Source organism: Gekko japonicus, unplaced genomic scaffold, assembly GCF_001447785.1.
Source record: "Gekko japonicus isolate JY-2015 unplaced genomic scaffold, Gekko_japonicus_V1.1 scaffold382, whole genome shotgun sequence".
Taxonomy (NCBI): Eukaryota; Metazoa; Chordata; class Lepidosauria; order Squamata; family Gekkonidae; genus Gekko; species Gekko japonicus.
The window spans coordinates 1,164,730-1,179,810 of NW_015168662.1; the positions used below are offsets into that span (position 1 = coordinate 1,164,730).

The 15,081-nt window shown below is 39.8% G+C and overlaps 1 protein-coding gene across 2 annotated transcripts in view; it reads right to left on the minus strand.

Moving 5' to 3' along the window:
* The window catches only part of LYN (LYN proto-oncogene, Src family tyrosine kinase), a 31,682-nt gene that overhangs the window by 14,237 nt on the left and 2,364 nt on the right, over positions 1-15,081 (minus strand). For both annotated transcript variants that reach the window (XM_015415270.1, XM_015415269.1), the window contains exons 4-9: positions 13,246-13,357; positions 13,039-13,142; positions 11,225-11,374; positions 9,203-9,355; positions 2,581-2,763; positions 1,542-1,618 (exon numbers count right to left, since the gene is read on the minus strand). In XM_015415270.1, the coding sequence (XP_015270756.1) occupies positions 1,542-1,618; positions 2,581-2,763; positions 9,203-9,355; positions 11,225-11,374; positions 13,039-13,142; positions 13,246-13,357 (779 nt within the window). The remainder of the gene's footprint in view (positions 1-1,541; positions 1,619-2,580; positions 2,764-9,202; positions 9,356-11,224; positions 11,375-13,038; positions 13,143-13,245; positions 13,358-15,081) is intronic.

A 15,081-nucleotide genomic window follows, 5' to 3' on the forward strand; every position in this document is an offset into this window, starting at 1 on the left:
CAGCCCCTGCCAAGGAAAATGGTGTGCTATAGATTTGTTACCTTGTCTTTGTAGATGCCCACCAGATAAAGAAAGTTTTGGGTACAGCTGGAGTATTTCCCCCTCTTCCCTCCCCCCATTCCCATCCTAGTTTAGAGGACTCATCAGTCATTTTATATTAGTCTTTTTCTGGCCTCTCCTGACATCCATTGTGCAGTAGTCATACCCTGCCCTCTTAATCACTTTAGATCTAAGCCAAAATCCTTGCATTCTGTTTGACAATAGCAAGCAGCTCTTCCTTCCCCTACACAAAATTTCTTCTCTCAGCATAGCCCAAGCCTGCAATTAGGAAATACATAAATATTTCCATGACATCACAGCAAGTTAGTCAAGGATTACAGGAAATGGTGACACACAGGTAACAGTACTGTGAGTACAACAAATTATCCCTTCATAATTAAATTTAAGTTTACACAATAAAGCTATACTTACAGATAAACCACTTAGTATTTCAAAGGATACTTTTTTCTGAATTCTGGGGTCTGAATCCAGACACTACCCAGCATTGTACTAGAGTAACTATTTATAGTACATTCTCGGCATGCCATTTTATTATTCTCATCAACCTGTACTTGACCTGCCATGTGCAGTCAAAAAAATTGCTCCCTATATTGCCGAGGCAGATGATTAGGACATTTCCTAGGTACAATATTCTGTCCCCTACCAGCTCTGGTTGACATAATTTGTGACCAAACCACAAATCAAACTGACCCTTATACAACTTAGCAACAGTTGGTAGTAATAGCCTAAAGCATCAGGAGAAATGTCATAATAATCTGCCCCACAAAACAGGAAACAGCTTTTTATGGCCACATATGAGCATACTTTTATTTAATTTTTAAATTTAATTTAAATACATTTAAATAAAAACTTGGGCACCGTGGTAGCTCAGAGGTTGATGCTGAGCTGCAGACCAGAAGGTCTGTAGTTCAGCAGTTCGAGACCCTAGTGCCGTGTAATGGAGTGACCTCCCGTCTCTGCCCCCAGCTCCTGCCAACCTAGCAGTTTGAAAGCAAGAAATTGCAAGTAGATAAATAGGTACCGCTTTGGTGGGAAGGTAACAGCATTCCGTGCACCTCAGCATTTAATTATTCCAGCCATATGACCACGGAAACGTCTTTGGACAGTGCTGGCTCTTTGGCTTGAAAATGGAGACGAGCAAGGGAAACCTTTACCTTTAAATAAAAACTCAGTATCCAAATGATGGAAATCAAAGGTATGGACCAAAGCATGCCTCAATACACTTGACCTCCAGGCAGTTGTGGAAGATAGATCCAGGTGAGGCCAAAGTACCTCTCCATCACTTTTTGTGATTGAATAGACTGAACTTCAACCAGGTATTGTGACAGTGGGAATGGCTGTCCCAGTTTCTTGTGGCTTCTGTTTTACCATAGCAGAAAGCCTTGTGAAAGTAAAATCCTTTTTATAAGGCAACCACATCAGAATTCTCAGCAACAGACCTGTAATACCCATGTGTTATATTATATTACTGCTTTGTTTACCTGAGCTGAAAAGTCAATAAGCTTTGGAAGCAGTAATTTCCCACCCTCTGTACTCTTCAGAAAATCAAGCAAGCTACCTGTGTGAACAAAAATTTAAAACAATTTTAAACCAAGAAATAAGTAAAAAAATTCGAATCTTTGAGGAATCAAGCAGAAATTTATTTCTACATCTTTTAATTTAGGAAACATACCAATTTTTTTGCAACACAGGTAAGGTTTTCAGGTTTCTGTTTTGCAAAAGCTCAGTGTGGCTACAAAGCTGTTTTCAGCAAGTAGCAATGTGTTCCCAATGTGTACACATCCCACTCACGTGTAGTGAAAAAAAAGTGGGTATGATGATTATGTACAATCTGCACTCAAAGTGCAACCACATATTTTTTGTATGAAGGGTTTTTTAAAGAGTACCTCCTTTGAAAACATCCTTCAACCCCCTAAGAACCCAATATACAGCTGCTTTTAAAGATTCAGAGAGCTCATGTCTTTGTAATCTTAGCACCGAGACTAGGTGCAAAGATAAATTCACTTTCAAAATAACCTACCTTCTACATAAAGACAAAAATTCTATGATTTGATTATACAAATTATCTGCACATAATTTTCTTTTTTCCTAAGCAACATATTGTATTCAATATGATGTAGACAATTCTAAATATCCTTACAATGTGCTTCATTGTACAAACCAGTAAGTACATGCCATAGACAGATAACCACTATCTGTGAGATGAGTTCCTGCCTATGTTCCCCTACATCTCATGCTTCTATAAATGAATACAACTCACAAGACACTGGCCTGAGTAAGAAGAACTTATGTGTGAGCCAAAATCTTGGTACATTCCTTTATCTTCCGAAATGTCCAGCTATTTATTCATTAGTGCATCCCTGTTAAACTGCTTGCCTGCAGTAATTTTGTCCCAAGATATGAAACTGACACTGTAAACAAACTCCTTAGCCACTTTTATACATAACAAATCACTTCAGTAGTTCACATTCATACACACAAAAATGGTATTTTCTTGTTACTAAAACCAGTAATTCCTACCTTTTGCCATGAATTCTGTTATTATATAAATAGGTTCTTCTTTGGTGACTACAGCATACAATCTAACCAGCTTGTCATGCTGAAGTGATTTCATAAGATTGGCTTCTTCCATGAAAGCTTGCGCAGACATAGTACCAGGCTTCAGTGTTTTAACTGCAACTTTGGTATTATTATTGTAGTAACCTAGAATGAAAGATATTATTATGGGAAACTGATTGTCAGAGTGCTTTATTGCTTTTAATAAAGCCAAGGTGTAAGTATCCAGATATGTCACTGTTTGCCTCGATGTCCATAGTAGACTGATTTTATATTAATTTCCCCACACACCAAAGGCCCAGAACAAAATACCATGTTTTTAAGAAGTATACATACAAACTATCTGAATAGATGGAATACAACTTTGAGATCAATCCTTTCACTGATTTCTGGGTGCTGTTCCTCAGTGATTGCCACTACACATTTGTACACTCACATCTCTCTTTCAAATACTACAGGCAGTTGAACCAGAGAGGTGCAGAAGACACATGAGAACATTACCTACTGAGGAAAGTGAAGCTGCTCTTATCGGGCAGCTATTGCTCATATGCAGGCTTTGACTAATTGTCACATAAGTTACCAGTGGCCCTTAAGGAGGGTAGAACAGGCTTCCCTTTCAGCACAGTGTTTGATTCACTTTAGCCTTTTATCACTATTTGCTTTTCACAATCACCTGCAATGGTTAATGCCTTTTGGACATCAGGAAACTGAAGGAGGAGAAAAGTTAAATTACAGAGAAGCTGATTTCACCTTGCAGCATAGGTAGCTTATTACTATGTTAACATACTGATAATGAAGCTTGTAGTATTAATGAGCTCAGGACTAGCCAATACTTCAAGGTATTGGCTTTATTGGCTGTCACATGATTAAGCAGCAATGTTGTACAAAATTCCTGTTTAAGATTTCTGTTTTGAGATTTCCTATCACACTAGAATCCAGCTTGTTTACACAAAGCTTCCTCCTCAAAGTAGACATTTGTGTGAGAGCGTACATTTAACCAGGGAATATACATCATTTAATTTAAAGGAACAATCATGGAAATAGATTTCCAAGACCAAATCTTGGCATCTTAGGGACTACAGAGGGGCAGCAGAAGCTCTCCTGATATCAAAGTACAATATTGAAAGAATACATATGAATTATTATTTGGATCTATTACAATGTTGCCACAGAGACAGAATTGTCAGGGGCTGATTGAAGCTGTGGGTTTCTTATTTTTCAATTTAATACATGTTTAGTACATGCTTATGTTTTTCAATCTTCTTTTTGCAAAAACAGCTCCTCACACGATTAGCCATCTGTGTGTACATACACACATACCTCTTCAGTGATCACTTCTGATAAAGAAGGCTCTTGCCTACAAAAGCCCATGCATAACACAATGGTTGGTCTTTAAGGTGCTACAAAATTATTTGCTGTTTTAGCTGCAACAGCTTATCACAACTACTTTTCTAAAATTTAAAGGCTTCAGTAAGTATCTTATCTGATCAACATGTGGATTTATCAGATCATCATGCTGTTTTTTAAAATCTGTTTTATTCCTTTGACACCATAAAATCATTCAGAAATAACCAAATACTAAGTAAATATAATCCTTTAGGAACTGGTGAGGCCACGGACCCTCCAGGACAACAAAGACAATTGGAATGTCACAGAATTATACCATCAAGTTCTAAGATATTTGCAACCAAAATGTTTCCCACCAGCTTTTAATACTGAAGCCTGGAGAGGAAGCATGTAGTTTGGTTCACAGTGCAGTAATTTTACCCTTAACGTAACAATAACCCACAGAGAACCAACCATGCTAAGCCAAATATAGACGTCAAAAGGCTCACATAAACAAGAGGAAACATCTTGAACCAGAAGCACCCTTCTCCAGTTCTGTATGCATATATGCAAGCACAGAACTTCCTGAAATTAGTTCTTTCTGCTACAGATGACAGCACTTCACTAACCTCTGTATATTAGCTCAGTGTCCAAAATTGTTGTCATATGGGCTTATTAAATAGTAAGTGCTCTAATGGTATCTGTTGCTTGATGCCCAAGAACTGTATTTTAATACAAAAGAGGATGTATTTTCTACTAAACAAATGAAATTGCTAAAATCAAGTGGTAGAAAAGGCAGTACACTATGGGGAGACACACAGACAAACACTGCCCACACAGTTCTCTGCCCTTGCAGAATGCAACCGGGTCACATGTCAGGAGAGAACTTCTGTCTCCATTTCAAGTGTATTTTAGTTTCTCATAGAAATTAATGGCTGGCCACAGAATGTCTTACAGAATGTTTCCCTCAGCCTACTGAGAAGCTGCGGTGGCTCAACTGGTTAAGACGCTGAACTGCAGGCTGTGGAACGTCAGTAGTTCAGCAGTTCGAGACCCGGGTGCCGCAAGACGGAGTGAGCTCCCATCTCTAGTTCCAGCTCCTGCCAACCTAGCAGTTTGAAAGCAAGAAATTGCAAGTAGATAAATAGGTACCACTTCGGTGGGAAGGTAACAGTGTTCCGTGCGCCTTGGTGTTTAGTCATGCCGGCCACATGACCACGGAAACGTCTTCGGACAGCGCTGGCTCTTCGGCTTTGAAACGGAGATGAGCACCGCAACCCTAGAGTCGGATTCGACTGGCTTTCGAGCAAGGGAACCTTTACCTTTATTTTTACTGAAGACCACCTGTCATTGCAATGGAGATGCCAAGAACCTTGTAAACCCAAGAGTGCTCAAAGAACTGTCTAATGAACTTGCAGAGACTCCATTATCTTCTAGGCCTCCTGGAGGACTGGGGATGTGCCACAAAACTGGAGAAGAGCAAATGTTATCCCAATCTTTAAGAAAAGGAAGAAGGCTGACCTGGGAAACTGCAGGCCAGTCAGTCTGACTTCTGTTGCTGGGAAGATATTAGAGCAGATTTTAAAGGGATTGATCTGTAGGCATCTGAAGGATCAGCATGGTTTTGCCCCCAACAGATCTTGTCAGACCAACCTGGTTTCCTTCTTTGATCATGTGATGAGCTTACTGGATCGTGGAACTCTGTTGATGTGATTTACCTGGATTTCAGTAAAGCTTTTGATAAGGTTCCCCACAGGGCTTTTTTTGTAGAAAAAGCCCAGCATGAACTCATTAGCATAATAGGCCACACCCAACAGCAGAAACTTATTAGCATATTAGGACACACCCCTGACAGCACAGCTCATTGGCATATTAGGCCACACCCCCATGTTACCAAATGTGTGTTCATCCAGCCACACCCACCTTTTGCTTCTTATTCTGTTTACCTTGTTTGTTGTCCAACCCAGGGTTTTTTTGTCGCAGGAACTTTTCTGCATGTTAGGCTACACACCCCTAATGTAGCCAATCCTAATGAGTTTCTGCTGTTAGGTGTGGCCTATTATGCTATTATGTTCCTGCTGGGCGTGGCCAACTTGGAAGCCAGCCGGAACTCCGTTCCTGTGCGTTCCTGCCCAAAAATAGCCCTGGATCCCCGTGACATTCTGGAAGACTGTGGACTGGACTATAGGACAGTTCAGTGGATAGGGAACTGGTTAGAGGACCGCACCCAAAAAGTGGTGGTGGTCAACAGCATTTCATCAGATTCATCAGATTGGTGTCCAGTGGGGTGCTCAGCAGGGCTCGGTTTTGGGCCTGATACTTTTAAATATTTTTTATCAATGATCTGGATGAAGAGGTAGAAGGGCTACTCATTAAATTTGCTGATGATACCAAATTGGGAGGAGTAGCAAACACCCAAGAAGATAGAGTTAAAATTCAACAAGACCTTAATACTCTGGAGAAGTGGGCAGTTGCAAACAGGATGCAATTCAACAAAGATAAATGCACAGTATTACATCTGGGCCACAAAAATGTCAGGCACAAATACTGGATGGGGGATACGTTTCTGGGGAGTAGTGTATGCGAAAGAGATCTTGGGGTAAGGGTGGACTGTAAACTAAATATGAGCCATCAGTGTGATGCAGTGACAAAAAAGGCAAATTCAGTCTTGGGTTGTATTAAAAGGGCCATAGCGTCGAAATCGCAGGAGGACATAGCCCCTCTGTATACTGCCTTAGTCAGGCCGCACCTTGAGTACTGTGTGCAGTTCTGGAGGCCTCACTTCAAAAAGGATGTGGACAAAATCGAGAGCTTGCAAAAGAGAGCGACGAGCATGATCAGGGGTCTGGAGACTGACCCCTACGAGGTAAGGCTAAGGGCCTTGAGAATGTTTAGTTTGGAGAAGAGGAGATTGAGGGAGGACATGATTGCTCTCTTTAAATATTTGAAGGGCTGTCATTTGGAGGAGGGCAAGAAGCTGTTCCAGTTGGCAGCAGAGGATAGGACCTGAAGCAACAGGTTTAAATTACATGCAGAAACATATCGGCTGGATATTAGGAAAAACTTTTTCACGGTTAGAGTGGTTCAAAGGTGGAATCAGCTGCCTAGTGAGGTGGTTAGCTTCTCTTAACTGACAGCTTTCAAGAAGAGGCTGAACGAATATTTGTCAGAGATGCTTTAGGCTGGTCCTGCATTGGGCAGGGGGTTGGGCTAGATGGTCTGTATGGCCCCTTCCAACTCTATGATTCTATACCCCCATGGATGCTTCACATTTTTATTATTGTCCTGGACCAAATTATTCTTTTAAAGCAAAAGGCATTACTATTTTCCATTTACCTAGAACTCAGAGCACATCTTTCCCCCCTAAATGTTAATTTACTGAAGTTCCATAATAAGCATACAGAAAACTGAGCCTTGCTGAGGAAGAATAATTACGGCCTCTGCAAAGGAAAATCTGTTTCTGTAACTTTTTTTTAACCATAGTGTGGTATCTATCCTCTATTACTTTCTTCTGACAGCGGGTGAAGCTTTTTTTTTGTTTTGCTTTTCATTTCCTTATTGACTTTTCTTTCTGTTTTACATATATGTATTGTTCTTAAACTTGATTTTAATGTCTTAACTGTTTGCTGCCTTGAGGGCCCTAACTGGTTAGAAAGATAAGATAGAATGTTTTAAATAAAGATAAATAAGAATGAAGAATAAGTATTCAGTTGGATCAAACCAGCTTTTCTGCTCATGAAAAGGGAGGAGGGATTCCCTTTGATCACCAAAAAGGGTTATGCGAGGGGTAATAGGTCCTGCACATACAAAAGGCATGTGTAACAAGGTGGGATTTGGGGTAGACTGAGTGCAAAAGCTGGCTGGATCCAATCCACTATATACTCAGACTTTCCCCCCTACAAAACTCCCACACCTTTCAAGAAGTCCCTTGCCAAAGACTCCTGAATAAAGATTTTGTATAATGTTTGTGAAATGCTTCAAACAATAGCAGTGCTATACACATGCTAAATATTATTATTGAAGTGGGCAGACATTTTCCTCCTATGAATCACTAACCAGATAATTAAGAGGCATAGGGTAGGAATAAACACAGAGTTTATTCATTCAATGTTCCAAACAAAGAACTACTAGTTGTGGATTCCGGCCTTTCAGTGCAGTACTAGGGCTGTACACAGAGGTGCAATCTACGATACAAGAGGACATTTTGGTATTGGGGGGAAAAGGTCCCTGGGACAGGGGAGAAGCTTCCATTAGAAAAAAGAGGCCTTACTCTTAACAAATCGTTTATTGTTAATAGCACCTAGGACATCTCAACTGGGGCTTAAGCCTGAGATGAAAGGTAGTTGTTTACCTGCTTTAGCAAAACCCTTGGAACTCCCTCCCCAAGGAGGTTGGTCTGTCTCCCTCTATTGCTGTCTTCTGTTAGTGGGTGAAGACTTTTTTGTTTTGTTTGGCATTCTGTTCTTAGCCATGCTCCCTGGTTTTGGTGTTTTGGTGTTGTGCGTTTATGTTTTATTGAATTATTGAATTATTTTAAATATATCTTATTTTAACTATTTTGAAATGTTTTCATGTTTGATGTTCATTTATACGTTTGATGTTGGGGATCCTATTTGGGTGGAAAGGCAGAACAGAAATATTTTAAATAAAATAAACAGAACTGAACACATGAAACTGCCTTATATAGAGTCAGATCATTAGTCTCGCAGTCTATTCCCACTGACAGCAGCTCTCTCAGTCTCAGGCAGAGGTCTTTCACATCGCCTGCTACTTGACCACTTATTGAACATACCGTTGGACACATGACCCTGGGACTCTGTGCACGCAGAGCAGATGTTCTGCCCTACTAGTCACAGCCCTACTCCAATTGCTTGCCTTGACAAAAAAAAAAGTTACATAAAATAGTTCATATGAATGACCTGGTCTGTAAAGCATCTAGATCTCTTTTAAACACATCCAATACATATAAGCTCCAAGAGACTGCGTAAGATGTAAGGACACAAAATCCATGTGAGACCCCAGTACAAACACTGAGGATCATTCTGGCTTCTTGACAGACAACCTAATTACAGACAGGTTTGATATGCACATGCACACACACAAAAGCAGTTTTGGAAATCATGTGACAATTCCTACGCTACTTAAATGAAACCAAAGGAAATGCAGAGTTAGTAATTTAGCTCCTCAGTACCATAAGTTCAGAAATATTTTACAATAAATTAAGCATCTGAGCAGCTCTTCAACCAGACAAGCATCTTACCCATCCAGACTTCTCCAAATTGACCTGCTCCAAGCTTTTTGACCAATTTAATTGAGTCCCGAGGGATCTCCCAGGCATCCTTGTCCCATGGTTTCTGTGGCTTGGGACTAATGCATGCTTTCTCCAGCTTTCGACATAAGCCATCTGCCTGCTCTGTTTTAAGAGATAAATACATTACAGTTTAGGGTCTTAACCAACACCTGTTAGTTACAAAAACCAAGCACTGTCAAGGACTCCTGGTTTAGGGAATTTTTATCTGCTGAGCAAAAGGCAGCCTCAGAACAGCTCTGCCCCCAGGCTGTGTCATGGTAGCCAGATCTTATCCTTGCTTTTCCTGGACAGCTCACAAGACTTGAATGGTGGCAGGATTTATTGAGTAGCAGTTATGATGAGAATACAAAGACAACACAAAGTTCTACAGCAAAGCATTTGCTCAGATACTTAGGCACAAACACCAGAGATCAGATCACAGGATCTCATCCATGCTGACATACAACTCAGATTTCTTACCTAGAATACTGGCTAGCTTTGTTGGGATGTACAATGTAGAATTTGCGCAGGATCCTACCCTCCATCTCCTGTGTCTGTCTCTGATTGAGACCCAGATTTTTAAATCTCTAATTCTAGCCACCCTCCCTAATTTCTTATTGGTTTGGGTCATCCAGAAGATTGGCAGTTCTACCTCCTGTGGGCATTTCTAAGGAGGCTCTTTCCTCCTTGAATGCTCCTGGTCCATCAGGCATATCCCAAGATCTGGGCGATCTGGGGTAGGATTTTGCTGTCTCTTCTCCCCAGCACATCTGGTACTTATAGAGAGGTGTATTGAGACATCGGAATGCAAAAAGTCTTATTTCACATATTATTTTGCTTAGACATGGCTGAGTCCTTGGCTGGCAGATAAAATAGGTGTAGCTGAGGGAGGGGCAATGTGCCTTTCACACAGAAAAGAACACTGGGAAGCAGAATCAGGCCTGAAGCATTAAAAATAGCTCTACTTTGGTTCAGGTAAGGCTCAGCTCAGAATTCTCATGCCAGGCTTGACTCTAATACACTAAAAATTGGCCTCCCTATCTTCTTTAAGGTTCTGAAAATTAAAAATCAGCAAGATCAACAAGACAACTGATATGAGAAGTTTTTTGAAGTTAAGCATTGCAATGTGTAGCATCAACTCCATTGTTCTTGATTTTTCTATCTGATGCCACCTGGCACTAACGTAGAAAGCTAACATAAGAATGAGAATGCTTTTGAGTCAATCCCATCCAGTTTTGTGCAACCCACTATCAAACCACAGTCTGTGATTGCTTTAGAGGATTGTTGGCAATTGTCAATAGCAAATGCCCTTTCACAGGAGAAACATTAGATTAAAGTCTGTTTTGTTTGTTACTGACAATATAAATGGAGCTTCTTAACCAAATCCATTGTTATTCATCTTTCAAAAACAGGTTTGAAGGTTTATATTTCTGAACTAATACAACAATTTGAAACACGTTTATATTAGAAGAAGTAGAAATTGGTGCTAATTTGCCATGATTACAATCAGAACCCAAATAAACTAATTAAAATCAGAAGGCAAGTGCATTCAAAGCATGTTTTTTCCTTACCTGGTGAAAATAGGTGCGTAGGAGAAAAGGGGGGAAATCCCATAAACATCAGTAAAGATCAGTATTAAAAAAAATGTCTGTGCACAAGTCAAACAGTACTCTCTTAGAAGCCAAAGGCCATTTTTCTTTCCCACAGCAAGTATGGGCACATGAATGCTACAGTGTTGGTACAAGATAATTACAATGCTGATAACTTCAGTTTATCACTAGGTCCACACAAGACTCTAAACACTGCTTAATCTCTCAAACCAAAGACTTCCTGTTTAATCTGATTCTCCCCTTACTTTAAGGCAGATAAAAGTCAAAGCTTTGTCTTTCCCACAGTCTAGTACTCTACGTTAAAATGCATTTGACTTAAGTGACCTGAAATAGAACAGCATTTTGTACTTTGTCAAGCTAGTATTTTTAAGAACTGACTTACTTTGATAATGTTTGATCATGTCACTGAAGGAGGGAAAGGTAATTCTTGGGGAGATGTAATATCCTCCATTGTCTAGACTTCTGATTTTGTAGTGCTTGACAACATCACCATGTTGACTGTCAGTGTCCCTGATGGACAGAGAGTAGCTACCTGTGGACAATTAAAAAAAAGATTATATTGTATGCATTATAGATAAAATTCACACCAAATCAATTTGTTGCTGTCCTGGTCAGTTTTAATGCTAAAGCATTAATTATTCTTTCTAAAAGCCTTGTGGAAGAGAGACTGCAATTTCTGCTAGATACTAACCCCTTCCAAAGACTAGGCCAGAGAATCATGTTTCAGATCCACTAAAATCACCTGAAGAAAGAAAGACTTTACACTTTCCCTTATTCTACCACAACAGCTATTTTTGTTCATGAGACTACTGGTTTTTGCCACTTTCCACGAAAGCAAAACTGTAGAGTCAGGATTACCATGTTACTATTTATATGCAAGATAAAACCTATTCTGGTGATTATCATGTAGAATTCGCATGTGAGCTTCATGTTTCTGCAGAGTGTAGATCAACAAAATATGTAAAAAGGGCTACTATATCAGCACCAAACTTTTAGTAATTCTCAAGAAGAGCTCTTTTGCTTCCATATGGCACCAATTCTAACAGTAACAAAGCAGAATTAACATATCGACTTGCGGTCTTCCTTACTCCACTTCCTAAAGGAATGGATTCTGGCATAGTAGTGCACATCAAAGTGCACAAAGAATATATCTAAGCTAGGCTAAACATTACTGGGTCGCTTTTCTCATCAGGGACCAGGAAGACATGAGCACTATGAACTCAGGTCTCCAGAGCAAACACTGGGTTAGGAAAATGCTTCTCTTGTATGAGCGAGACAAAACCCAATTATAAGTGGGATGAATTTTTAAAAATATATAGATTAGGTTTACTTTAAAATTCATTATGTTTCCCTATAAACTAAACAGGTTTAAAAATGGTACTTGTAATACAAAGATATCATACACTTTTCTCATGAACTGTAAGAACCCATTTTTCCTATGTTGAAGAACACACTGGGGCAAAAAAAGAAGAGTGACTTCAGAGATTGAGTCAATGGGCTTAGAAGCATGCAACTCTATTTAGGATTCCACAGTTAGGTTTCTTCTTTCGTAGTAACTGGGACTCTTAACGGGGATTAGACCAGGGGTGGCCAAACTTGCTTAACGTAACAGCCACACAGAATAAACATCAGATGTCTGAGAGCGGCAAGACATGAACAAGTATCACACACGCACTTTTATTGAAAAATATGCAAATTTGCTTTTTATAACCATTAAATGACATTGTGTGCAAGAGCCACATACGGCTCTTGAGCTGCAGTTTGGCCACCCCTGATTAGACCATGATTAAAAGCTTCCCGTTACTGGGGAGAAACGAATTTCAGTTTGCTGAGGCACATTTAGGGGTCATGACAAACTGGAGTTAGCTTGAAAACTTTGAACTTCAATCTCAGCTCAATGCACAAGGAGTGGGAAAGTAGCCTGAGCCCAACAACAAACCACATTCATGTTCACTGTTCAACAAACTTTGACATCTTATTTGTGAATGAACTTTTTTGTTCAGAAGAGTAATTTTTAGGAGCTGAAGTAGGAAGGCCTTTCACATGACCTTTATAAAGTATGGTTAAATTGAGTACATTCATACACCTGAAGAGATCACATGGAGAAGCCCTCAACTAGTCAAGTATCTACTGAAGAAGGGTAGAAGGTTGAGTTTACTTTTAAATTGGAAACAGATTCAAAAAGCCATTGCCTACCTTTTAATGTTTCACTCTCTCTGATAAGGAAAGCTCCAGGACTATTTCCTGGTGCTAGAAGTTGCCTTTCTGCATCTTTCCTGGTTATATCTTTAAAAAACCATCTGAAAAATATTTTGAAAAAAGTTACACATTTCTTTCCTTTCCAAGTTGGAACAAGCAATGTGTTAAGTGGTGAATAACAAAAGCTGAATATGATGAACCTACTCTTCTGTTTCTAAGGTGTTGACCTTTGCAACATAGTTGCTTGGGATAAAGCCCTCCTTCTTGGTCACGAGGGATTTAGCTTTCCACCATTCTCCATGCCTGAGAAAAAGAAAAGAGCAACACTCATCTAAGCAAATAGGAACAATCACCTTCATCAGTCTCCAAAAAAACAAACTAATGAACAAAAAATCTCTTAGGCTTCACTGGGGGGGAGATACAGTAATGGTCTCTGCTAGGCATGCTCACAATCAAGTGGTCTGAGGACTTGTATGTGTGTGTATACATACACATGTGTATATATGTGTATGTCTATATATTTGCAAACTGTGAGTCCAAACCCAAATATGGTACCTAAGGTTGCCAGCCTCCAGGTGGGCTTAAAGACAAAAGAACAGAACTGTGTAAATTGGTTTGTATGCAATTGCTATTAGCAAAATAGAATAAAGTTTACAAAAACATTGGTCAATATGTACCAATTCTCCTGTTTTACAAACATTAACTTGCTTTGGTTACAAGGTAACAAAACACTGTTCCTTGTACTTCACACACTATTCAAAACCATGCGACACTTGAGCTTATAACAAGAAGATTGTCCAAAATATGTTCAGAGTGATGAGTGTTATCAATAAGACCGGGTTGCTCAAACAATTAAAGATGACTTGACAAGCGTTCCAGGATGCGTTGATTTCAACTGGAGGCGATACTTTGTCTCACTATTGGGAATTCCTACTGTAATGTATAAGATGAAGGGAAAAACTACTGGATGCTTGTTTTTGAACACTGAAGCCTATGATTTCTGAGGGGGAAAAAATGGAAACAGCACATACCGGAATGCTTGTCATCTTTAATTGTTTGAGCAATCTGGTGTGGTCCTTGTGCACAGATATCATCAACCTCCAGCCAGGACCTGGAGATCTCCCACTTTACAACTGATCTCCAGTCTACAGAGATCAGTTCCACTGGAGAAAATGGTTGCTTTGGTGGGTGGACTCTATGGCACTGAACCATGCTAAGGTCCCCCCCTCCAGGCTCCAACCCCTCCCCAAATCTCCTGTTATTTCCCAACATGGAGCTGGCAACCCTAATGTTAACACGGACCAGCCACATGTAGATGAGGCCCTCATACACTGGGACAGGGGACCACAATCAATATAGCTTTGACTATATCAGGGGTCACCAATCTTTCCTTTAATTTAGGGGCTGAAGCACAGCAGAGAAAGTATAAACTGAAAGACTGGACAAAGTACTTTTAAGCTTAATGTACTTTTAATTTTGGCAGGATGTAAATTGGAAGTAAATTATATATAAACTCAGCATACTAAGCTTCAGTAGAAATGGGTGTATTTTTCACAGATAAATAAGTTTTACAGATAGCTGTGCAATCTGAGTTTTTGTATACAAAGGGGAGTTTTTCTACCTAAATTTGTTTGCCCTGCACATGATAAAGAACTACCAATTATCCAGTAAGTTAAAAACAGGGCTGTATGTATTTTCTGTCACATTCACTAGGTCAAACCAGTATGGGGCAGTGGTTAAGACTGTCAGACGAGGATCTAGGAGACCCAGGTTCAAACCCCCACTTGTGCCATGGAAGTTTGCTAGGTGACCTTGAGCCAGTCACACACTCTCAGCCTGACCTACCTCAGAGGGTTGTTGTGAGGATAAAATTAAGGAGATGAGAATGATGTAAGCTGCTTTGGATCACCATTGGGGCAAAAGGTGGGGCATAAATGAAATAAATAATATTTTAATGGTGCACAATAGTATGCAGAACATTCAGCTTCCCAACAATCTCAATATTCTTTTTTAAAGAAAAACAAGTTTATTGTCCTTACA